This window comes from Saccopteryx leptura, chromosome 1, assembly GCF_036850995.1.
Source record: "Saccopteryx leptura isolate mSacLep1 chromosome 1, mSacLep1_pri_phased_curated, whole genome shotgun sequence".
Lineage (NCBI taxonomy): Eukaryota > Metazoa > Chordata > Mammalia > Chiroptera > Emballonuridae > Saccopteryx > Saccopteryx leptura.
Genome location: NC_089503.1, coordinates 288,218,529 through 288,244,870, shown reverse-complemented (window position 1 = coordinate 288,244,870; position 26,342 = coordinate 288,218,529). Strand labels below are relative to the sequence as shown.

Sequence of the window (26,342 nt, the reverse complement as noted above, 5' to 3'; positions counted from 1 at the left end):
GGAGAAGAGAGTCCATGGATGGGGAGAGGGGGACTGCGTACAGCAGTGAGTCAGGATGGTAAGAGTTAAAAATCTACAATCGGCTCTTAAGTTTTCAAAAATCCTTTATTGAACTAGAATGTATTTATTGACAGGGGTTTGAAATGCATGGGATTTTTATTTAGGTCTTATGATATTCAGGGTCATTTTATCCATATTTGTCCTGTAATCTAGATATAACCCACTCCAGGCCAGCTTTTGAAAATTAGACTGCCTTATTTTTCTTGTCTCCATGTTAGAGCTGTTGAAACCATTGGTATGGCCTGACTGCTGATACTGTAAGTGTGCACTCACAGCTTGGCGGGCAAGTTGCTTTCTTAGGATACAAAGAGAATTACTGCTCAGTCAAGTAGTTTCAACACCTGAGTGAATTTCAGATGATAAAGTCACATTAGTATCACAATTCTGTCACTGTTTTAGAACTGTATTTTGCTTAAAGAAAGAAGAGAAGTCCTGACCAGGTACCTAAGTGGTGGAGCATCATCCTAATACGCCAAGGTTGTGGGTTCAATCTCTCATCAGGACACATACAAGGAGCAACCAATGAATGCATAAATAAGTGGAACAACAACTCTCTCTCTCTCTCTCTCTCTCTCTCTCGCTCGCTCTTCCTCTTCCTCCTTTTCCCTCTCCCTCCCTCTCCCTCTCTCTCCTACCAGACCTCTGTCCCTAAAATCAATCAAGCAGTCAATTTTTTAAAAAGAAGAGAAAAAATAATAATAATATCCAAATACTTTAAAATCGCAGGAAGTTATTTTATGGGAAGAACTTGAGTTCTTTAAGTTCCATGGGGTTTGGGGTTGTATTTTTCAAGGAATGAATAAATAAGTTGGCTAAATTCTTGAGCAAGCCCTTTTATCATGATAACCAAGGGTTACAAAAACATTATAGGCAGAAGGTAACTGGAGACAGATGACAACTTTGGGTTTAGCCTGCTAGGTCCATCCAGATAGTTATGCAATTCATTCAAGAATCTTTTTTCTTTTAAGTATCATTTTTAAAGATTTTGTTTCTTGATTTATTAGAGAGATGAGAGAGCAAGAAATGGGGTAGGGAGAGAGCGGGAAACATCAGCTTGTAGTAGTTGTTCCTCGTATGTGCCTTGACCAGGCAAGCGCAGGGTTTCAAACCAGCAACCTCAGCGTTCCAGGTCGACGCTTTATCCACTGCGCCACCACAGGTCAGGCCTCAAGACAAGAGTCTTGTTAACCCTGGAACCTCAGTTCTTACATCTGTCAGGTGGTTTTGTGCTAGTTATGGTGACTCAACTTTAGGGGTGTTGGGAGGATATAGTAGCATGTCCTTGAGAGACTGGAAACTGTCTTTTAGGTTAAGAACTTCAGCAGGCTCTTTGCCTATCCTACTTTAGAGTTCTAAGATTTTATTAAGAAGTTAGCCACTTAGAGTTCAAGGTATTTCTCCAAATTAAAATCAGTAAGTAGATAATTCATTGTGCAAAGACGAAGACTTAAATACTAGTACCAAGGTTACTTTGAAGGGAAAATAAAAAACACGTCCCACCCACTCCTTTAGAGTGGCACAGAGGCAGACCTGGCGGCCCTCGCGGGAATCGTGCCGGCACCCAGGGGGAAGGCTCTTCAGTTTCCAAGTGACTGAATGTGGATTCACCCTTGAGCAGGAGAGGGGTCTGGGGCTTGAGCGCATGAAGATGGACTGTCTTCCGGGTGGGAGAAGGGGAAGGGAGGGCAGGCCAGAAGTGGAAGGGGTTTCCTTCCTTCTTACTTCTGCATTAACATGTGTTGCTCCTGCTCCGCACTTCAGGTGCAGCCTATGCTGGAACAGGGCTCCGTGAGGAGCTCCGGAAATGGAAGCTGGTCAGCGCTCCTGGGGGTGGGGGTGGGGAACTCCAGAGGCAGTTGGAAGAGAAGACACATGGTAGATACACCTGTCTGGACAGTTGTTCATCTACTGGCCAGGTAGTCGCCAGTTAGGAACTGCCTGAATTAACACTGATGATCTCCATTTTATGGTTCAAAGCAGAACAGTAACAAATTACTCAGGAGGGAAGGACAATTAGCAAATTGATTGATATGATTTCTAAAAACCTATTGTGAAAGATAATCACTTCACATATATCGTGACTTATTCTATTATTTCTGTCTTGATGTAAGACTGTGATGCCCAGTCTTACTCCTCTGCATATTCGAATCACATGGGGGAGAGGGGGAGGGGGTCTTTCAAAATATTAATGCCTGGCTGATTTACTTGGATATTGGGATATTATTTTCTTAAAGCTTCTCCAAATAATTGATTATGGTATGCAGCGACGATTCAGAAATACCTGATTTAAAATGTGTTTCCTAAATTGTTAGCTGATCCTGAGTTCCTGCACTATGTGGAAATTAAAGCATATTTTTCATGTCCTATTAAGCACCTATCATTTAAATGAAGACGGGGATCTTGTGTGACGTAAACTATTAATTAGTCTTAACAACAGGGCTACAAGAGTGCAATACATCAGTTTCCTTATTATTTCAAGCTGCTTAATATTCTATTCATTTCTGGGGTCACCATGTGCACACGTACTATCATGTCTCATTCTCATTCCTGTCATTAAAATTTTAGAATGGTACTGATGCTGATGGCGTTTCTCAGAGTAATATTCACCGTGTCAGCAGAACTTGTTTTCGGTGAACAGTTGTTAGAAACCAAACTCCCGGGTGTTTCTAACTGTGACCACATTGAAGGGGAAGATGCCTGAGCTCCAGTAAGGAGTCTTGTGTCTAAGAATCAGGGAGTTTCTATATTTTTAACAAGTAAAGGTAAAAAGTACTTGCCAAGATGGTTATTACTTCTGGAAAAGTTGTTCTAAAAGATGAATCAGATGTGTGACACTCTCATCAGCGTGTGATGTTGTTTATATGTTACTTCTTAAGAGTTTTGGAGGTTGGGGGAAGAAAAAGAATAAATTCAGCCCTAATTCCTCAGTCTGTCAGTCAGTCAGTCGTCAGTCAGTCATGTAGTGAGGTCAATGTCAAATTCAGTCTTTGTCTCAATTAAGTTAGTTTCTCATTTTACAATCTAAAAACAAGTTGCATTATTAAAGCATACATAAAAAATAATCCTTACTTGGGACTTCTCAAATTCCTAATCCTAACAATGCCTTGTATTTATAGAGAGCCTTTGTTTCAAGAAACTTGTAATATTTTACGAGCTTCATCTTATTTACCCTTAAAATAACATTATGTGGCGGCAAAGGCTGCATATTATGCCATTTCCTCAGACAGCAACACTGAGGAGGTGCTGACTTATTTCTTTTACTTGGCTTTTTAAGCACAGTGCTCTTCTATGGTTTTATTGAAAATTTTTCTGGTAGTAAACATTTTGCAGAGATACAAATCTTTTCCAGATCTAATTTGTGCTTGTTACTCTAGGTATCGTTTACAAGGCTTTTCCTATTTGTTTCTTTCTCAGCCTGAGGCAACCCAGGAATGATCTGAGAGATGTAGAGCAGGGGGCTCTGTTCAGTTTGCGCACGGTCTGGTCCTGACCCAGCCCTCCTCCTCACTGTGGGAGGTGTGCGGGGCGGGGTGTCTCCTGGTTTGTTGGAAATGGGCTGGATCCAGTTAGGACCTCGCAGGGCTTCCTGCAGACAGCTTCATTGAAGCTGCCATTTTAGAGACTTTATTCAGCTTCCTTCAGTATTTCTGTGGATTGCCCTCCTGTGAATTGAAGTGTAAATCTTGCTCTGGTATCAAGTCTTTAAAACCTTCTTATCAGACATGTGATCCATTTAAGCTATAGACATCTTGTAAAGATAAATCATAGGGGGAAAAAGAATCTTTCTCGTTTAAAAAGTCTGAGTTGCCTCCCCTCCACCTGCCCCCAGCAAGCACCTGGTTTGTGGGTGTGAGCTGTCGCTTCTCTTTCTCTTTCTTTTACAAGGCTTCCAGATGCAGCCATTCAGGAAGGCGATGAAGACTGAGCAAAGCCCAGAATGATGCTGCAATAGAAAGAAGGACTTATGGGGCGCTAGTGGGCAGGTGGGGGGGGGAAGGGAAGGAGGAATCAGTGGTTAATGCACAGGTTCTAAGCAACCCCTTAGGCTCCTCCTGCCTGTGGGCTCTGCAGAAGCCTGACGCCCCTCCCTTCCTTGCCCCAGCTTTCAATGTCCATGACTCCCTGGGGTGGGGACACGGTAAGTACTATAGGAGGCAGTCACATGGCAGGTTGAACATGCCTGGAAGGTATCTCTCCTTTGGGGGGAGAAATTAAGAAGCCTCTTTCATGGTGCCCTTGATACAACTAAATAGCATCTTGCTCAGTTCATTACTCGTGAGCCTCAGGCAGGGACACCGCAGACTGGCTAATTGTAATAGGCAAACTATTAAAGAGAGGAGCGTTAGCGGAGGAGAGAGCAGCTAATAAAGAGCTACACTTGGCCACTTTGTTGAGGACATAAGCCGCTGTTAGTCTAAGTACCTGTTTCTTCTGCTATTAAAATTAGGAAGAAAGGGTTTAGTGACCCTCTTTCAAAAAGGTTGATTAAAAGCTTAGGGGCACTTTTGGATAAATCCAACTGCAGGACTTTCTTTTCCCCAGAAGTAGTGCCTGCTGCTTCTGTACAAATAAAGTCACACCGACCCTCTTAGACTGAAGCAACCCACTCTTAGCAGGACATGCGCTTTCCCAGGGTTTCCGGGAGGGGTGGAGTGTGCTGCTGAGCTCAAGTCATCTCCACTGTGAGTAAAAGCAGTCATCTTCATCATGGCGGGGCCAGCGGTGAGTCTGGGGCACGGAGTGCACACTCAGGTTTAGAGCCTGTGCTGTGACCTTGTCAGCATCAGCGCTGGGTTCCAGCCAGACAGGCTGAGTACCCTTCAAGCAAAAAACATCCCAGGAAGCCACAGTCTGGCCCGGGAAGAATCACAGCTTGGGATTCTGCTTATTATTCATGTCAGAAATATTTAAGAAATTCAGAAAAAAAAAATCCATAGCATCTCAAGGTTGGAAAGGATCTTAATATAAACCTTTTTTAAACTTTAGAACAATAAAGAAATCTTACTTGAGATTTTTGCTTTGGGGCTTGCCTTTAAAGGGGTTGCTCCTAGTTCTAGAAACATTGCTTTTTCTCATTATATTCCGTAAAATCCTAGGATCCTGAGAGGGGACTTTGGGGGACTAATTGATAGGGAAGGAGATTGTGGTGTTCATGTTTTGTTTGGATCTGCTCCCCCCACACTGTGATGAACAACCTTTGACTTGCCAGGAGATATAGATTGTGTAGAAGCCGCATCTTGGAGTTATAAGGCACCGTCAAGTTCCACCTCAGTGCCTTCCCTGTGCAGAAGCCCCTTGTAGAATCATCTGCTTAGTCAGCTTAAATTGACTTTTGGGGGAGCAGTAAGTCACACATACTGCTAGTGCAGGGGTCTGTGTTGCTGGCCCTGCCCTCTGAGATGCTACATGTCAACCTTAACTCTTCCTGACACTAGTCATTCTCATGCTCGAAGACATCTACAGGGATCTTTTAAATCTTTTTCCCTACAGGTCACACATGTCCTCAGTGCCTTTATCCAATCCTCATTTGAGAGACAGGGAGCTGAGTCTTCAGGCTGATGGTGAAGCTGTGGTTTCTAGAGGCAGACTCGGCTCCTCTCGGTGTAGGAATCTGCACCCTGCAGACGCCGAAGTGTTGACAGGGGCCTCTCCTCTTCACTGCCCCGTGTGTCTCACCTGTACATTTAGATTTGCTGCTCTCGGATAAATGGTAAAGGGTTGATTTTGTTGTGAAAAAAAATGTTAGAGACCAAAGTAACACCTTTACCGAAAAATTACCTTAGATAAGACTTCTCTACAAAGTGAAGTCATCCTGTGCACAAGAAATCTGTAAATGCCCCACTGGCCCTGCTGATCGTGTCCACAGGGAATACACATCCCTGCATGAATTCTAATGGCTGCACCTGCTCTGAGCTCATGCCAGGAGAGCTTCTCTGGTACATTGTATTCGGTCCCCTTCTTTGAGCTAAATGCACTGACTCCCTCCATCTGTGCTCCCCACAGGATAAGCAACAGGCTTAAGAAAGTCAGCAGCCTCACTTAGGCAGCTCTGATGAGTGATCCTCAAAAATCCTACTGGAATTCTGAGGACACAAAGCAATGAAATAAACCAAACTGCAACAGTTCCTACAAGCTTGAATTTCTCTCTCTTGGGATTCCTTATAAGTTGTGAAGCCATTGTGGCCTGGCTGGTGCTACTGAAGTGTCATTTCTTATTTTTCCTCTTTATACCAAGTGGCCCATTTCCCAGGCTGGTGACTTGAACAGAGTGCTCTACCCCTGCAATCTTCAGATCAGGCTCCTCACGTGGAAAGGAGTTATTGACGCCTTCCTCACAGGATTCTCGTGAGTCTGAAATAAAGGCTTCACGGGAAGCACATTCCGAGGGCTCTCTTAACGCTATCGCCTCTTCCTGCAGTGACTATATTTTCCAAATAAGATTAGGACACATGTTCTGATGGACTATTATGCATGAATACCCACATATATATTTATGAATAAAATGACACAGAATTTTTAACATTTGGGCCATCTTGGAAATTCTAGGAGTTACGGTGGCAGAATCCTGTAATGCCTAGTTCAGGCCTGGGTTCCTGGTGACTGCCTAATGAATGTTGAAATATCTCATAACAATCATTGAAAGAAAAAAGTAGTAATGACCATTTATTGCAATGCCTGACTGCTAACGCGTCTAGTTTTATTCACCTGGCTGTGCATAGATAACATTGTTCTGGGTAAAAGGAAGACTTAAGATGCTTTGACTTAATTGTATCTGTCTGGCACACACAACACCCTGGCTTCTGATTTTGGGATGTAATAGACCAAGAAGGAGAGGAAAGGGACTATTTCAGGTATAAATATGTAGAAATCTGCATAGTTCACGTCTTGAACCCATCTTCTTCAATGTTCAAAGCAAAGAAGAGCACTCCTTAGACCGGCGAGGCTGGGCCCCTGGAAGATCTTGTCAGTCAGCTTCAGTGTGGTTTGTTGAGCACCCTGCCCTTCTCTCCTCGCCGGGGTTGAGTGGGCATCTAGTAATCAAGGGAGGAAGTTCTAGAGACAAGGAGTATGGTTCCCACCCATCTAGTTTTTATTGGGTAGTCCCATTTTCCCCCTGAAATCATTTCAAGCATTTTAAAAGCCAAAGACCAGTTGGGTAGTAAAAGTCTAATGCGTGAGCACCCAGAGGGATGCTTCTCTCGGGAGAGGAGCTGGACAGGAAGAGGACAGCCGACTTAGGCTGCAGGTTTAGATGTCTTTTGGAACCTGTGGGGATGGGAAGACAGCATTGCAACTTCTGTGCTGTGATTTGATGGATCCGGTTTTCTACTTCATAATTCCCATTTGAACAGCTCAGATCCTGAGGTACTTCCCAGATGCTAAGCTCTACTGTTTCTGGGAACATGACAAAAATGTCATGGTCTGTGACCCTGTTACAAGGTGTATTCTGAAAGGAAGACCGACAGTTGCATCTTCTCTCAAGTTCTTTAAGTTGATCTTGCTAAATTTTGGCATAAACAAAATATTCAACGTCGATTTTCAAGTGAACAAAATAGACATTAAAGAGTTTAGGTTCCCGTGTATGTCTATTTGTATCCATGATGCCAAAAAACCTAGAAATCTATGCAGCTCAAATTTCAGTCTTGCACATTTTTTTGGGTGATGTGTTGCTTTCACTTGTTAATGAAAGCTTATTTAAAGAAAGCCAAAGCCACCACCTTAAATCATTTTGCAGCCAGAAGTGTGTACTTAAATAAATGTGTATTCAGACTTCAGTTTAGAAAATCTCAATAAATAGCCTCCCACAGGAGAGATTTCTTCCATTCAATCTACGGAAAACAACTATAATATAAGAATCAGCTTTCCTGAAAACCTTCAGGGTGGAAAAGAGCCCTTCTGTTTTCCATCTTGTCTGAGTTGCCGAATTTCAGTGCATTAATGGGACACCAAAGAGCTGCAGGATGCAGAGGGTATCTGTGGCATTTTTACTCAAGTTCCCCAGGAAATGGTTACAGTCACTGCTTTGTCTCCCTGACACTTCCTCCTCAGGCCTGTCCACAGGCTTCAGAAACCATCATTGGGGTAATCCTGCCGTTTATAATGGAGATGAGACTATTTTTGGAAAGAGATCCTAAACCAAGGGCAGTCTCGGCTCTGCAGTAGAGGCAGCTTTGAAACTACCTTTTTTAGCAAGCACAACCAGTTTCTTTTTGTTTTTCTCAGTTCCAGAAATTCGTGATCTTTATTTCCAGAACGTTAACACTTCATTAGCAATAGGCTTTAAGTTTCTCAACCTTTCAGCCTTTTCAACGAGTTAATGGTGTAAAAGCAAATGCATAAATGCTCTAGGGGCATCCCCAGGGTTTGAATAGTTTTGAATAGGAGCTCTCTGTTGAGAAATTTTGAATAAGAAAGACTTGGTAGTACAGTAAGAATATTTTTGACTCTTCAGTAATATGCATCTATGGGTTGGGGGCTGTTAGGGAGACATGCCATGTTTCAGCACAGAAAAATCTGGGGAACAGTTTTTTTTTTCATTTTCTGTTGCATGAAGTTTTAGAACTGTTTCTGTATATTTCTGCATCGCTGATTCCAAATCTGAAATTCGTTTTTTGGTGCATGCGTTACAGTTAATGGCATGCATTGGTTTTTAAATTGGAGTTAAAGGGAAACGACTATTGGATTGAACATAATCACAAGGCAATTAATGTTTTACAAACATCACTTTGACATAATTGTAGTTGTTTTTTTTTATTAATTTTAATGGGGTGACATTGATAAATCAGGGTACATATGTTCAGAGAAAACATCTCCAGATTATTTTGACATTTGATTATGTTGCATACTCCTCACCTAGAGTCAAATTGTCTTCCCTCACCTTCTATCTGGTTTTCTTTGTGCCCTTCCCCTCCCCCCTCCCCTCTCTCTCCCACTTCTCCCCCTTCCCTCCCCTTCCCTGGTTACCATCACATTCTTGTCCATGTCTCTGAGTCTCATTTTTATGTCCCATCTATATATGGAATCATATAGTTCTTAGTTTTTTCTGATTTACTTATTTCACTCAGTATAATGTTATTGTAGTTGTTTTTAAATGTAAAAAATTATTATCTGATAAAAACACCCTCGCATTTTGAGATTGAATCATGGCTTCTTTGAGTAGGCATAAATGTAAGAATAGTCCTGACACCTTCTGAATATATGTGGCTGTTACACACTTCAACGTCAAAGGTGCAATATTTCATCATTTGTGACACGTACATATATTGCCTATTTTCAAGTTCCCCTTGGTGATCAAGACAAGAATTGGGCTCCTCATATTGTGTGTCATAATTGTGAGGAAATGCTTTGTGACTGGACAAAAGGAAAACGCAAAAGAATGCCTTTTGGTATTCCCATGGTTTAGCGTGAACCAATGGATCACAGCAGTGACTGTTGTTTCTGTCTGATTCATACAAAGGACATCAGGAAGGAAAAACGGCATATGATCACATATCCTAATATTCCTTCAGCAATACGACCTATCCCACACTCTGAGACACTCCCAGTTCCAGTTTTCAATGGTTTTATTTCTTCTAAGGATGAAAAAAGTGAACACGGTGATCAAGTGTATTTTGATAACATGCATGAGGAAATGGTTGTAGAATCTGAAGGGTCTTCTGATGCCAAGCAGTCATTAACCCCTCAGCAATTTAGAATTGAATGACTTAGTAAGAATGACATAAAAATTGTCCTCGACTTTCTGAAGTTTGAGGAGCATAACTGGATCATTTGTGTGGATCTTAAAATGGTAGATTTCCTGCTAGGACAACAGAGAGGTTTCATGAAGTATCCTTGCTTTCTGTGTTTGTGGGACAGCTGAGCTCAGGAGAAACACTGGACACAGAAGGAGTGGCTGAAACATGAAGCTCTGGAAGTAGGGATGCAAAATATTGTGAATGAACCTGTAGTTAATCAAGACAGCATCATTTTTCCCCCTACTTCACATCAAACTTTGCTTAATGAAGCAGTTTGTTCAGGCTTTGAATAGAGAAAGTGAATGCTTTCAACATATTATTTCTGCTTTTCCTGCCTTGTCTTTCGAGAAGATAAAAGCAGGTTTATTCGATGGACTTTAAATTCGAACCCTTATATGTGAGGAAGAATTTGCCAGGAAGATGAATAAGGAGGAGAAAGCAGCATGGCAGTCTTTTGTGGCAGTTACAAAGAACTTCCTTGGCAACAAAAAAGCAGAAAACTATGAACTTCTGGTTCAAAGGATGCTGTTGGCTTTCTGCGACATTGGATGTAACATGAGCGTTAAGATTCACTTCCTGAACAGTCACCTTGATAAGTTTCCCGAAAATCTTGGAGCTGTTAGTGATGAGCAAACTATTGCTGGAGCATCAAACGAGATTGTCCTCAACAAGTACACAAACGCAGGAGCTACAAACGCAAATTTTTGCCTGAATAGAATTTAAAGAAGTTTTGTGCAAATTTTATGATTAAAATAAGTGTTTTAATAAGTTCTGTTTCAAAACTGTAGACAAATTCTGATTTAATCATATCTTTTAGTGTATTAGTGTATTTACTGTATTATATAAATTATTATATTTTCACAAAGATGATGCCCAAGAAGACATTCTACTTTATTACATGAAACTAAATGTTGAAAATTTTACAATAAGATGAAAACCTAAAGTCTTGAATTGCAAAAAAACTGTAGCTTACAGAGAAAAACTAATGTCAGACTTGAGATCAGCACACTCAAATTAGGTAAGAATAAGTGTTTTTGTGGATGCAACAAACATTTTGTTCCCCAGTGTAATAGATAAGCTTGTTTTGTGTGATAGTCACTTGGTTTGAAAATGAGAGCATTCAGTGGGAGTCTGCCGTTGGCCCTTCGCAGCTGGGGAAGGAATGATGAGAGGGACTAGAACTCATTCTGGTTTCAGTAGTTGTGCTTACAGTGACCCTACTCTATATTCCATTAAAAATCTTTTTTTCAAAGCTTTCTATAATGGTTGGTAAATTTTACATTTCATTCCTTGCCTACAACTATTTTTAGCCTCATTTTCTCTTTTCAGAGCTCGTGCTGCCCTCCCTCCTCCGCCCCGCCCTCCCTTCGGTACCTAGACTGGCCTTGGAAATGGCAGCGCTTCCCCTTTTGATCTGCTGGTTGGGTTGATAGGTTGTGTCTGCAAATTTGAGAGCATCCTGTTTTTATTTTTCTCTCAGCATCTAAACAATAATGGAACCAACCACCTCGGCATTTTTAATCACATCATTGACCTCCACTGGCAGCTTATACCCTTCCACCACTTGAATGCACCAGTATCACTGCCTGTAGCATTTTAATTTAATTAGACCAGTGGTTATAGTCCCCTTGGGGAAATTGTTATTCCCTTCTGTAATGTTAACGTGAAACACCTCTGGTTTTCATTCGACTGACAGTTTGTTCCAGAGGTGAATGAGCTGTAAACCAGTACTTCTCTTTGTTGGGGTTGGACCAGAGAAGCAATTGTGAGAATAAGGAGTTTCCTTTATTTGGGAAATTGAATGTTAGGCTCCTTAAGCCTCTCTGTCTAGATGTCTCTGTCTGAGATAGCATGATTTGTTTCATTTTTCTATTTACGGTAGTGTGCTGAATGTCAAGTGCATGGTTATTATAACAGCTTAAAAAGTCAGGAGCGCGTGAGTCACTCTAGAGATTAACAAAAGGAAAGACAAAGGATTTCCAGGTGTGTGTCCTAGCCTAGCCACGGGGCTACCCCGTTTCTGGGGTCCCCTGAGTGCTCTGCTGGTGTGAAATGACTGTTGGCAAATCACTGAAGGCCCTAGAAGTGCATTTTGCTTTTTCCTTCTTGGTCAGGGTACCCTCTCTTCTGTTGCTGAGTAGTCCCTTTATTGAACCGTTTAAAAAAAGAGCTTCCCGTCCCAAGTCTGTAGTGTCACTCAAGTTGATAGTGTCACCCAAGTCTGTGGTGTCACAATATTGCAGAGTGGAAACCATTATCAGGAATGAGAGGAATTCAGGGCCCACAATCACTCAGTCTCTGGCCTTCTTTTTATAGGTTTCATCCTAAAGCAGCACAGTTGTTTCCATCTAGAATTGTTTGGACGTGTGGGGAATGGTGGCATAAAACCCCAGGGCAAGCACTGGAGTGTGGCATTCAGTGCAGCAGTAAGGACAGGGGACCTTGCAGAAGTTCAGGCACGGAGGGCTGCCTCCAGAGAAAGTACAGTGAAATGAAGGTACATCACAGTGATGATGAGCATGTCAGGACAGACACATGTTCAAGGTGGTCCCTAGCTCAACTCTTGTATAACTAGGCCAGAGGTGGATTTTGCAAAAAATAACGTAAAATCCTCTTGGAAGACTGGTTTCTCCCATCTCGTCCTTAGTAGTGTTGGTGAGGAATGAAGGGGCTGGGATGAGGGGGCCTGCCACTCGTACGGACTAGTTGCTAGCTCTTGCTTTAAAGAGAAAATGATCCTATTACAAAATGCCATCTTTTCTCGCACTCATGCCAGGCCATTTGAAAACCCGATGGCTGTACCATGTTTTCTTCATCAACAGTTTCACTTCTGCAGAAAACCCTAACTAAACAGAAAGCTATTTCTGGGAATGAAGTTAACGGTTTATAAGATATCTAGATATATATTGGGACCTGAAGGGTTATTTGAGGGTTAAAGTGTATGGAGAAGTTATTACACTAGAGAAACAGTCTATGTTGAAAATGCGTTAAAAGCCTATTTCACCTCGAAAAACCTCTAAACAGATTTTGTATGTTTCCCATATGTGTGTTCATGTCTTTGTCTCTTTCACCTACAAAACCCTAAACCAGCGGTTCTCAACCTGTGGGTCGCGACCCCGGCGGGGGTCGAAAGATGGCTTTAGGCAACCCCTGTGTTTTGGTCGTTCGACCCCCACCGGGGTCGCGACCCACAGGTTGAGAACCGCTGCTAAACCAAATACAAAAAATATAACTCATACTTATGTTAGAGTTGCTCAAAATGTGTGTGATGTTTGATAAAGTTCAAGAAAAGTAAAGTTGAAGGTTTCGCCTCTGGGTGACCTTTCATGGGACATATTGCTTGATAATGAAATGAAATTTATGATGTATGTGATCGCCCTTAATTAACAAATTCACCAGGAAACTTTAGGATGGATGTTTAAACAAATATCCCAAATGCCCTATTTGCTGGTCAAGGATGCCCTGGGGGGAGGTATAGCGATTCCATTTGGAAATTACAAAAATATGTATATACTCATTTAAAATTGAAACTTCCTACCACAGCCACCAAACTTTCCAGGGTATGAGCAGAAGAAAAGTTTTACTTTGATTATATGGCCGGGGGACTCCCCTGCTTCCTTTGCACATCTGATGAAATACAAAATGTTAAGAGATCTGTCTTTCCAAAATATAAACACCTCCTTCGCTATATTTTAATGTGATTTTCTTTCGTCCTGATTTCTGTTTTCATACTGGCATCTGACTGATCTTTTCCCCCAACCTATTTTTAGACCCTGTATGTCCCACTTTACTCTGCCTAGTTAAACCACAGAAACTAACGGAAGTTATGTTTATAGTATGTATGGACTGCACATCAAACTAGTGGGTATACAGATCTAAGATGCAAATTGCACTGCTCTTCTGACCGAACATGAGAGTTGGTTGCTTGCCATTATTTGCCATGTTTTAACTTTAAACAAATAATAATAATTCTCATCCCATCCAGTTGTCTTAACTGATCTAACAAACACGGCCTGTTTGAATTTAAACTGTGGATCTGTCCAAGCCCCCCCCCCCCCCCCAGCTTGCACCCTTTTCTTGTCAGTTGAGTATTTTCAGTTAAATAGTACTTTTCTTAAATGCAGGTGGTTCTTTGAATCTCTGCAGTAGTTCAGAAGAAAAGGAAATAAAGAAGGAATGGACAAGGAGATACCCATTAATGTAACAGGTTAATTCCTTGCTATGAAGAAAAAAAAATGAAACATTGGACATTTTGGTGGTTATTGTATGAGATTGGTAGATTCTAGAAAAACCTTGTTTATAGATTTATTAGCTAAATCTAGAATTTATAACCCATCACTTTGAGCTCACCTCTCACTGTATCTGAGTATGGGATCATACTTGGATTAAAAGCTGGGGTTATCACTAGAGAAGAGGAAACCTGGCTTTAATGTATTGGTGACATTCATTATGTGATGTGGTAAAGTCATTTTTGAGAGTAGTCTTTGAAGCCATTCTCTTGGACATACTTTTTTATTTCCTTTGTCTTGTCTCCTCTCACTTTCGCTAAAACCACTAGTATAGAGAGAGAAAAAAATGAACACCGATTATTCTGAGTCCAAAGATAAATCCCTATTTTAAACCTTTCCAGAGTTTTGTTAGATATCCCAAAAACTGGAGCTCTGAAATGCAACCAAATCGTGTCTAGAGAAGGGACAGGTGGGATTGCTTGGCCAGTGCTCAGATGCCCCTTCTCCCTTCTCCCCACCCCTCTCCCAGATTTCACATCTCAGTTCCAAGCATTCACTGTCTCCCCCTCCCTTCCTGCTCTTGTTTTTAACAGCAGGAGCGAATTTCATATACACCTCCCGAGAGCCCGGTGCCGAGTTACGCTTCCTCGACTCCACTTCATGTTCCAGTGCCCCGAGCGCTCAGGATGGAGGAAGACTCGATCCGCCTGCCCGCGCACCTGCGTGAGTGTCCGCGCGCGCTGGGGGCAGGGACACACACACCAGAGGGACCGCCCGGTCAGGATGATTGACGGCGCAGGCCGGAGGGGCGGGGCTTCATGCTGGAGGAGGTGCAAGCTCTGAGAGTGTTTCACATGACTTCATCTCCTCCCGGAATGGCTTTGGAAACCTTGAGATTCTTGTCCCTGTTTCTCTTGAGTATTCGTTTGGGCTCTGTGATGTTACCCAAAAATCTGGAAATGGGCAATGTACATGCAGAGTCAACTAAATCTTCCAAGAGGCAAAGTGAATATTTGGGGACAGTTTGTCTGTCTTACTAAAATTCACACTAGTTTCCCTTTAATATTTTTGTAGGCCTTAAATTTTGCTCAGCTTCTGAATCAGACTCACTCCCTGCTTTGCCTTTCAAGCTGTATGCTCCTCCTGTCCTTCCAGGGCCTCCCTCCTGCCTTTTCCAGGCCGCTGCTTTTCTTTAATAAAGTTTGTGTGCCTGGACGTGGCTTCTCTCCCCCTCCTCTCCTTTCTTCTACTCCCCTCCTCTGTCTTCTCTGCGCCTGCACTACCTCCCTCGCCTCCGTCAGTGTGTGGTATTTCCACTTCTGTCCCCCAAACCGTCTGGACCCCTTGCCACCTCCCCTGTCTGAGAATCCAGCTGCGACTTGGCCGGGCAGCAGAGCCAACACTCTTGTGCTGCTGGGACGAGGCTCCCAAGCAGCCCACACCTGTCATTTCCTTTTTTTGTCTTTACTGTGCCACCACCCAGCCCAGATGATACGATGTGCTGGCGGCAGCTCAGGAGAATGAGTCACCTGATTCCCACCCTGATCACGATGTCCAAGAAAATGCCAGGTTCTCTGGCTGGAGTATTATCCTGAGGGCGCAAGTCCAGGTTATGGAGGACACAGGGGTGACCTTGGCCCTTCTTTCGTTAGTTCCTAATAACTTAAATATAGCACGGTGGTGCTCGCCATCTCTTTCTGGCATGGTCACGCCCCCAGGTTATTGTTCTCCTGTCCCATTCCTCCTCTGGGGCCAGAAGGTTGCTTGCTGGAAGTGGAGAACAGTAGGGGACAGAAGACACAGGCTTCTCTTTTCTCTTCCTGAGATAATTTGGGAAATCAGATGACTGATGCTGGGAGGTGCTGGGGGAACATTGCACTCCTTCTTCCCCACAGCAAGGATGGTTCCTGGGCTTTTGGCAAGGAGTTGGGAACCATGTGCATTCTTCCCCCTTCCTCTAGCTTGCTGTGGCCATCACTATCTACAAACTCGCTACATATTAGGATCAGCGCATTCCAGCTTCACTTAACCAAGGAGGTAAAAAGGGCACAGCTCCATTCTACCATCTTCTCCACAGTGAACTTTTAAAGACGAAGTTGGGACTGTAAAGGTGCCAAGGTCGTGGCTGCAGGCACTGTTGTCCTTAGTAAACTGGAATGTTCTGGCACCATTGCAGCAGACAGGATTGCAAAAGAAACCACAGCCAGGTAATAGCGTCTTTTTCTCCAGACGCCGTCCGATTACTAGTATATTCACTGCAGAATGGAACACACTCATGCCATGCAGGCAAAACATTCCTATTACCTACTCTCATTCATTTCTTCATTCAACAAGTAGTTATTGATTATCTGCACTGTTCCAGGGACTCTTCTGGATGCTGGGGAGACAGAAATGAACAAAGCAGACCAAACTCCTTGCCTTATACAGAGAGAAAAGAATTATGAACACTTGTCCCAAATGGATGCTGTTTTTTCCACAACTTCTATTCCTATACTTTGACACATTTCTCCGGGGAGGCCCTGATTCCTGGTGTGCTTCCGGATGCCTTTGCATGTGTCAGCTCTTTGACCATAGAACCGCCTCTCCCTAGGAAGTTATCGTGGTAAAACAAACTAAGTACATACCACGCTGGCAGTCAGGAGATCTTCATTCTTAACTAGTTCTGCTGTTAAACCAGCTGTTCGACCATGAGTCAGACATTATAGTACTCAGTTTTCCTACCATACAACGTTGTGACTAGCCAGGAGAATGTTAAACAGCCCTCTTCCAAGTATTACAAGTCTCACCTAAGGAATTATTCTCCCTTCTCAGAACTGTTTCTCTAATACCAACACTTTAATTTTTTTCAGAAGTAGCCAGTTTTCTCACTGAGCCGCAGCCGTGCTGCTCACCACTCTAGCCAGGCTTTACTGTGTGCCTAGAGAATCCTCGCACAGGATCATAATAGCTGATATTTGTTGTGGGATTACTATGCACCAAGCACTGCAGGAAGTCCTTTACGTCAATTATCTTGTTTAATTCTCCCAACAATACTTGTAAGGTCAATCTTTTATATACATGTCACACATGAGGAATTTAGGGCTTAGAGAATTTAAGCAACTTGCCGAGGTCACTCGGTTAATACATAAATTCAGGATTCAAACTCAATTCTGTCCGACTCCAAAGTTTACATTCCTATCTATTATGCCACGATGGGTGTTCAATAAGTGTGTTTGGGGTGGATGGGTGAATTCAGGTTGACACTTAGCCATTATTCGCTGATGTGGCCATAGTATTGGTTTATGGCCGGAGTCTGTTCTTAGAATCAGAAGATTAGATTCTACCAGTGTAGACTTGTTAGAATCTAAAAATCTGTTCTGATTCAGTATTCTAACTGATTGACCATAGTTTGCTCCATTAGATGGGTAGGTGAGTAAATGGATGGATCCCCCACATAGATAATTATGAGATACAGGACTATATCATATTGCTCCCAACCTTAGAATGTGTTCAGTTGTTCGTTTATGAATTCAGGTCAGAGTGATGATTTTGCCTGAATGCCTACTCTCTGGCAGCCTGACTTTAGGAACCTCCTTGGTAATCTGCATGAGCCCTGTTGTGACACCATTAGTTCTGACATCTGGGATGAATGCTTTGAAAGTGGAGGTTCCCAGGCTCTTGTTATTTGTCTGCAGCTGGGGCTTTCCATATGAGGTTGACATGCCCTCCTCCTCCCTCTCCCATTCCAGAACTCAGCTGCCCATTATTGCGCTGTTTAAGAAACCTCTCATGTAGTCCCTAAGATGGCTGAAGCTGTGCCGTATACTTAAAGATGTATCCCAGCTGAGTTTCCAAACCTAAAAGAAAATAAATATTCTAACAAGGGAGTTGGGTTATTGCTGTTTTAATCTGGGATTCCAGACAATTCCCAGTAGAATGCTCATGGAAAGTACGGGGAAGAATCTGGAAGCCAAAACAGCAGCGGGACATTTATGGTATTGCTAGGTTGAAAGCATTTTTAGCTGCTTGTTTTAAAGAGGTACTTACCAGATTGGTGTGCCTCCGAGTGGCTTCTTTTTACAATTTATCCTCATTGGTCTCTGGATAAAACCTGTATCTTTCTTTTTCTCCTTTCATTCTTAAATCAAAATATATTCTTTCCTAGTCAGAAGGAGGTCAGGGATCATAGTATCTAAGATGATCTTACTGAGGGTTTCTCACCATTTTGTTCTGCAGACACAGGGTTATACCTGGACTGAAGACACAGTGTGACAGATTAGCAAGCTATGGAGAAGTAGAAACTAATGCCTTTTCTTTTTATTTGCCTGTGATAAAAACAAGTGATAAATGGAGCAGAGTGGAAAGTGGTGATTGTAGGGGACTTGAAAGGAACAGCCAGGGGCAGTCCGGGCCTAGAAAAGGAGAGCCAGTGGGTGAGGGCCCTCCCTGTGCCAGCCTGGTCTGGCTTCCTCACCTCCCAGATGTGCAGATCGGGGCCCTTCAGCAGTCCTACAGTAGGTTCCTGGAACGTCCCTCTTTCATCAGGAGAGTGAACACAAGTATGTTTACTGAAAAAATAGAAAGAATATCTTTCTAGTATTTTTTTTTTTTTTTTTTCATTTTTCTGAAGCTGGAAACAGGGAGAGACAGTCAGACAGACTCCCGCATGCGCCCGACCGGGATCCACCCGGCACGCCCACCAGGGGGCGATGCTCTGCCCATCCTGGGCGTCGCCATGTTGCGACCAGAGCCACTCTAGCGCCTGGGGCAGAGGCCAAGGAGCCATCCCCAGCGCCTGGGCCATCTTTGCTCCAATGGAGCCTCAGCTGCGGGAGGGGAAGAGAGAGACAGAGAGGAAAGTGCGGCGGAGGGGTGGAGAAGCAAATGGACGCTTCTCCTGTGTGCCCTGGCCGGGAATCGAACCCGGGTCCTCCGCACACTAGGCCGACGCTCTACCGCTGAGCCAACCGGCCAGGGCCCAAGAACGTCTTTCTTCTTCCATAAAGGGTGCCGATTTTTTTTTTTTTTCTGAAGCTGGAAACGGGGAGGCAGTCAGACAGACCCCCGCATGCACCCGACCGGGATCCACCTGGCACGCCCACCAGGGGGCGATGCTCTGCCCATCCGGGGCGTCGCTCTGTTGTGACCAGAGCCATTCTAGTGCCTGAGGCAGAGGCCACAGAGCCATCCTCAGCGCCCGGGCCATCTTTGCTCCAGTGGAGCCTTGGCTGCGGGAGGGGAAGAGAGAGACAGAGAGGAAGAAGAGGGGGAGGGGTGGAGAAGCAGATGGGCGCTTCTCCTGTGTGCCCTGGCCGGGAATCGAACTCGGGACTCCCGCACGCCAGGCCGACGCTCTACCACTGAGCCAACCGGCCAGAGTCTCGATTTTGTTTTAAGCTTGAGCATAGATGAGCTGAAGTACAGGAATTAAAACAAGTAAATAAAAACAAAAGTTCCATCCTTTAAAGGGGACATAAGCCTTTCAACATACCTTGAAAACACTTAAAAGGACTGAAGACCACCTCCCACCCTCCCCAGCGGTCCTTGACAAGATCACTCTTGATTCTCTAAGCTGTGAGGGGCTGTGGCTTAGAGCAAGAAAAACCTTTCCTAATTCTCACTCGGGCCCTCATGATATGAGGGACAGTTTCTCTCATTGTTCTGCCCAGAGACTACCATCTTCTAAATTTGTGGAGGAGTGACTGCTGACGGCACAGCCCAAGGGGCCTCGTGGGTGGTGCCAGCCCTATGCAGTCGCCTCCAAAGGTGATTCCGGCTGCCCAGATGATGACAGTAAGTGTATTTCAGATTGACAGGGCAGAATTTAAATCAGTAAATATACTTTCTTTATTCTAAATTCCTTTTTCCATCATTTTACATTTAGTTGCTGCTATCATTGCATCTAATCACATAATCGCCATTTGCCCAAAGATGTTGTATTCTGCAATCTAGTTTGGCTTTTCAAAGTCCCTGTGAATTGGTGTTTAAAAATCATAACCTAGGACTCATTCATCATATTTAATAGGGTTACGGTTTATGATGTAGCGGGTTAATAAATAGCCATAATAGCTGCTTGGAGTTATCTAGAGTCAGAACACTAGGAGTAGTCCCTTGGCTCTACTGCCTTTCCTTGTGAATCTTTCAAAATCCTTACATTACTACTCCTACTTGTGTGTGTTTAATAATTTAATTTAATGCCTTTCTCTGGAAACGTTACCTTGCCGCCGCTCACCCACTTGGCGATTTTGCGTTCTCAGCAGAGTAACTGAGTTTAAGACAGTCATGTGACAAGCAAAGCTATATTAGAACCAGGGTGGTAAAAAGGGATGCAGTGTCTTTCGTTTCTAATTAGCTGAAGCAATCACCAATTTTATATACTTGCAAGTTATTTTTGTTCCCAAGGAAGGGACAAAAATGGGAATTCAGTATAATCATAGTTAATATTTTATATTGTTATAAGTAACAAAATGCATTGATATATGCTGCCTCATTTAATTATGCAATAGTCCTTGAGGTAGATGTTATTAATTCTATTTTTTTTTTTTTTTTGATGAGATGACTTTGCTTGGATAAGTCCACTGAATTGTCCAGATTCACACGGCACATGAGGAATCTAATAAGATTTCTATCTCTGAAGTCCCCGTTTTGACTTTCTTAAGAGGAAACAGAGAGGCAGAGTCCTGTGGACTTCAAGCACTGCTGAGAGTGGGAGTAGGAGCAGCCGTGGGTGCAGGGTTGGGAGCAGATCAGACTCCAGCGATGTACTCGACCATTCATTTATGCTGAACCTCCAGCAGGCTGGCTTTCATCAGGAACGCGAGCCCGTTACTATGGTTAATTCATTTTGATTTTGCTCACCCATTTATACTGCTCCTCCCTCTTAACCCTCTTAACTTTTTTGTGAGCTCAGGTTGAAATTCAGTTGATTTTTGCAATGAGAGGGACAGAGCTGGCCATGAAGGCCTCAGGGGGCCAGCATTGGGAGTGGGGCTCAACCAGGTAACCCTGCATTTCTTTGGCATTTCTTTAGGAATGGCCTCCTGGGAGCAGGTCCCATTTTCTTTTCTTGCTTGCCAATTGAAAAAGCATGGTAATAGGAAGGACTGAGGTATAGACAGCTCTGAGTGGGTCTGATTCCAGGGCTGCCTCTCTGTATTAGATGATTTAACCTTGCTAAGACTCAGTAAAACAGCTACGGATGAGGGTTTTCTTATAAGTGTCAGAGCTATCGTATGTAACACCCAGCACAGTGCCTAGCAGACAGTGCCTGGTAACTCCCGAGAGCTCAATTTCAGTTTCTCAAGCTGGTAAATAGCCTCTTTAGAAGGTGCTGCTCTCCCATTTTCAAGAGCCAAGAGAAGCAAGTTTGTCCTTGTTTGTTTCATTAGAGAAAGGGCCTAGAGTTCCGTCTTCACAGCATTGGGACTGATTTCCCTAAGTCACCATGAAAATCAAATTCATTTTCTAACTCCTCCCTGTGATTTCTAGGATTCCTCTCCTGATGGCTCTAGGGCCCTCCATTCCAGGGCCTTTTCTACTTGGGTCATATCTGTAGCTCTGTCTGGAACTGTTTTCTTCGTAGGCCTTGCCTGATTCGTATGCTTCCTTCCTCAGCCTCTCCCACCCTCTTCTAAGACCTCGCAAACCTTCCCCTGTCCTCTGCCATTATCAGTGTTCCAAAAATGGCCTCTCCTGACACAGCTGCCTGTGACGTGTCATCACATCACCAGTAGAGTTGAGGCAAGGACATGGGGTAGAAGGTTTAATTGTCAGCATCTTGACAAAGCAGTAATGACTTCTCACCGGCATTTTCTATTGTGTTCCTCTCCAGCCTTCCTCTGGGCGCCTTCACTTTTCTACATTCAAATGCTTGGAGGCTATCTGCCTTTCCAGCAGCCATGGGGCTGCCTGCACCCGGGCCCTGGTCAGCTGCCTCAAACGGCTTGAAGAGAAAAAACAGCCTGCAACAGACCAGCCAGGATGCTTGGAAGGGAAATTTCCTTTTTGGGTTTGCTGTCTGAAAGAATTTCCGATGCAGGCAGACGTTAATTCCTAGCTCCATGCTTCCTGATAAGGAAGCAGCTTCAATAAAGGCAGCTATTTTTAGCTGTCTTCTTTTTTTAAAAAAGTATATAACCAGAGATCTATTGACCTTTTCTTTTACTTCACATTTCATGACGTGTACTCCCCGTACATATAAGGCGGTTCCTGTACATATAAGGTGGTTCCTCCCGCATCGGCTCTGACAGAGGGGCTCTGATCCTGTGGGGATGGGGCGGGGCGGGGCGGGATCTCAGTTGCCCCGGAATTCTGAAGTAGACATTTGGAAGCCATTGGCAGGTGACTCTCCCTACCTGGTGCAATGAGTTATTTATGTGAGTCCAGAGATGCCCAGCTCTGTTCTAGACCCCATATTGAAAGTTGATGGCAGACTCATCAAGAGAGCCATTGAAAAATGAAAGCCAGTGAGACCCCGATCATTTTATGAGGAGAGACTTGAACAACAAGAAATAAGTGACATTTTCATTTCTTCTGTCTCCTCTCAAGCATCTCCCTTTGGATTTTCCCAACCATCAAGAACCTCTGTGGTCTCTCTCTTGGCATATTAGGTTCTGCAGAATGAGAGGTGCCTGCCCGTAAGTTCCATGCTTGGCCTCATCTGTATCTATATAACGCTGCTGGCAGGCACGATGAAGATTCAGTATGATGTTGGCTTGAACTCTGCTTCTCTAGGTCGCTCCTCTCTCCTCTTTATCTATCTCAAAGCTTTGATTGGGCTGAGTCTATGCAAATTTGATAAAGTTCCTTAAATGACAGCTGTTTTCCCCCATTTTGCTTGATGCCTGAGTTAAACCTCATCAGTAGCTCAGACTCTCGGAGTTTCTGGCAGGAGTGACTTGGGCCGCTTTGTCTTTATGCTTTTCCAGAGGTAAATGTTACCAGGGCCCTTAGGATGTTACTGATTTCACTGTTGCCATAGCAGGGTTCTGGCTCAGTTGCCTGGACCATGCATGTGTGTTTTGGGGGTTCTTTTCTCTGTTCTCCTCTGAAGCAAGATAGAGTAGGATTTGAGGGATTTAAACTGTCCCTGTCTCTCGCCACATGCTGACTGTAAATTCCCAAGAATAGTTAGTTACTCATCCTCCCCCCCATATTTATTGCTTCCATCATGAGTAGGTGGACTAAACCCCATTCTTTTGAAATTAGACTCTCTTTCTGTTTCCTCTAGATCAGGGCTAGAAATAGCCTCAAAAGGGGCTCTAAGATTTCAGTACTAGAAATGCAGATGGGAGATATGGATACTTGGATAAATAGCCGTGGATGTGTGGTGGGTGCAGACCGATGTCTGGCAGGAAGAGTCTAACCCATGCAGAAAACGCTTATTTCAGCTGCGGCTGAATTCTCTATTCTGGGAGTGGTGTGTTAGCTAAAATGGTTCAAGATAAAGGTTTGTAAAGGGAGATACCACAACCTTTTAAAAAAAGAAAAGAAAAAAAATACCTAGGTGAGTGTTGAAGGTATGGAATAACAGCATCCTAAGAGGTATCACACAGTTTATGGAGCTCTATTTTAGAAGTAACAATGCTAGCTTTTAATTACCCATTTGTTTTCCAGGAGTGGCTTATCTTTGCAAATGAGTTCCCTTTTTTTGTTTTTGTTTTTGTTTTTTTAATTTTTCCATTGATTTGAGAGAGAGAAAGTGAGAGAGAGAAGCATCAACTCGTTGTTCCACTTAGTTATACACTCATTGATTGCCTCCCACATGTCTGGAGAGCAAACCCACAATCTCAGCATGCCAGGTCAATGCTCTATCCACGGAGCCACCCATCTGGGGCATGAGGTCATTTTTTTGTCATCATACTCCACCTGCCTGCCAGTTTACAAGAGCTGTGCTCCTCCTTAGGAGCCATTCCAAGGCCAGCTGAGTATAAGACACTACTCTAAAAAGAATCTCTGTTACAATAATGTGCGGAACAGGTAATCATTGTCACTGTTATTTATTGAGCACTTTGTAGTGCCAGGAACTTGATACATATTATTCTGAATAATCACTAACCCTACAAGGTGGATATTATATCTGTTTTCTCTCTGAAGATCAGAGTGGTAAATCACTTGCCAGAGACACACAGACAGGAAATGGAAGAGCCACAACTGAAATCCAGATCTATATCCAAAACCCAGGGTTTTTTTCACTTCACCATGTTGCTTCTTGAAAGTATTAGGAACTGATGGAAGTTATTTCCGTCTAGCTATTGGCCAGCAGGAGAAAAGCCAAGCCAACAGGTTGACGATTTTTTTTATTTAAGAAAATTTATATAAACTAAGGATATAAAGGCCAAAGGGATAGAATCAGAGACATAAACTAAGTTATCTTTTGAACTTAGAGGAAGTTAAATTTTAAAATTCAGTTCTCTGTGCAGACTGTTATCTGTAGGGTATTTTCAGGTATCCACATAAATTCTGACTATTAGAAACAAAATTAAATGAGGTAAAAGAGATTCCTATTGTCTACTATTTTCCATCTTTTTTGGGGGGGGGGGGACAATTTTCCATCTTTTTAAAAGAGGTGATCTACCTCCCGGATTATTATTATTGTACATTAAGGAAGATGATGTGTTTGAATAGAGAATATATTACTGGGTTCAAAAATAAAAGCATTTCACTTTCTAATACTCTGTGTTACTCTGACCTGCTTCAGAAAGATTGTCTAACATTTTGGTGCCTCGGTTTACCCACCTGGCATATGTGCTGGGAAACCCTAGCCCTAGCCCAGGGCAACAGCAGGGCTTGCACTTGTCTGGGGGTCTATCATCTGTGTGTTGTTGACCCAGCATGGTTACTAGTGGCATCACCTGGAATAATTCTTTCTTTCTCCTTGGACTGTAGTGTGCTTATCTGTAATGCCAAGTAGCCTGAGTATAGGATTCTTCTGGTTCTTTCCAGTGAACCATTTCATTGTTCTCTAATTCCGGAAGAGAAATCCAAGGGATCGTAACAGTCGAGTATTATCTAAAAATGCTGAGAGTCATGCTCATTCGCTTGATTTTGAGCACTCAACTTCAGATTTTAGTGCAGATGGTGGTATTTCAGTGACGAAGGAAATTATCATCTACGTTAGCTGTGATTGTCTTGTGAAGATGCCCCTTGCAAGGAAATATGGAAATTTAGTGCCCGACACTGCTGGATGCTTCCTTATGCCTCCCATGATTGAGGCGGGGTGCAGAGCGAGTTCCTGGGCCTTGCATGTTTTCTGAAGGCCATTGGGGCCACTTGCACCTTACAGTGGTGCCCAGGTCCTTTTACTCAGATCCCAGGCCTGCTCCCCTGTTCTCATACCATCCCCCTTCCAGCCTCGGACTTGTCTGTAGTTGGCCCTTTGCCCAGTATATTACACACAGGTGTGGCTTCTGGCAGCTACCTTCTTGACCCCGACTGTGATGTGTGGGAATCCCCTCTGCAACTCGAGGCATGCTGGCCTTTCCTGTAACCTGTAAAAATGACCGTCTCCGTTTTGTTCCCTCTCTAGATGGTGTCCACGGGTTCAGGTTCTCCAGAGCCAGCTCATCTGCGTGGACAGGCCACACTCTCCTCCTTCGGCTGGCTCCATAGCACATGCACAATTAATACTACATTAATTAATCATGGGGGAAGCACACAGTTGGCAAGGAATGAAGGCGTTCAGCTTCTATAGTGAAGGCTTTGATGCTGAGCTTTAAAGGACATTTCCATCTGCCCCAGCCAGCAGAGAGAATCTGTGACACTTCCACCATCCCCTGGGCATGAAAACTCATACCCAAGAAACTAGTTCTAAATAGAGGCCCTGAGCTAGTTACTCAAATCATCTACTTCTGGCCACAGGCTGTGAAAGAGGGGGTGGACGTTAGGGAGAGGAGAATTGTCCAAAGCAGCAGTGGTTTGGGACACAGCAGAGAAGGGCTTTTATTTTGCCTCCTTAAGTAGCTCTTGGGTCACAACATCAGAAGCTCTTCATAGAGAAACAAATATGAGCATGTGATTTGGTGCCAACCCTCTGGAGGAAGTAAAATTACTCCTTCTCCTTCCTCCTCGGTCTGCCTTACTTCAGGAAGCAGCCGTGAGAAGGGCAAGTTCACAAACCTGTTTTTCTGATCGGTGGAAAGGTTCTACTGCCATGGGCAGATTTTCCTACTAGATTTGAACGGAGTGGAGGAGGAAACTCTTTCCTTTCTTTTTCATTCTGATTCCTTCCCCACAGCTGTTCTCCCAGAACCGAACTCCCTCCCACACTTACTCTTTCACTTCTCCTGCGAGGTGCTGCGACAGCCACCTCACGAATTCCCTCCCTGCGCAGACAGTTCTT

General features: G+C 43.6%; 1 protein-coding gene across 6 annotated transcripts in view; it reads left to right on the top strand.

Annotated features, from left to right (window-relative positions):
- The window catches only part of ETV6 (ETS variant transcription factor 6), a 236,615-nt gene that overhangs the window by 82,510 nt on the left and 127,763 nt on the right, over nt 1–26,342 (top strand). For 4 of the 6 annotated variants that reach the window (XM_066355594.1, XM_066355562.1, XM_066355555.1 and 1 more), the window contains one exon: nt 14,617–14,746. In XM_066355594.1, coding sequence (XP_066211691.1) covers nt 14,617–14,746 — 130 coding nt within the window. The remainder of the gene's footprint in view (nt 1–14,616; nt 14,747–26,342) is intronic. The other 2 variants (XM_066355570.1, XM_066355588.1) reach the window with 1 other exon arrangement.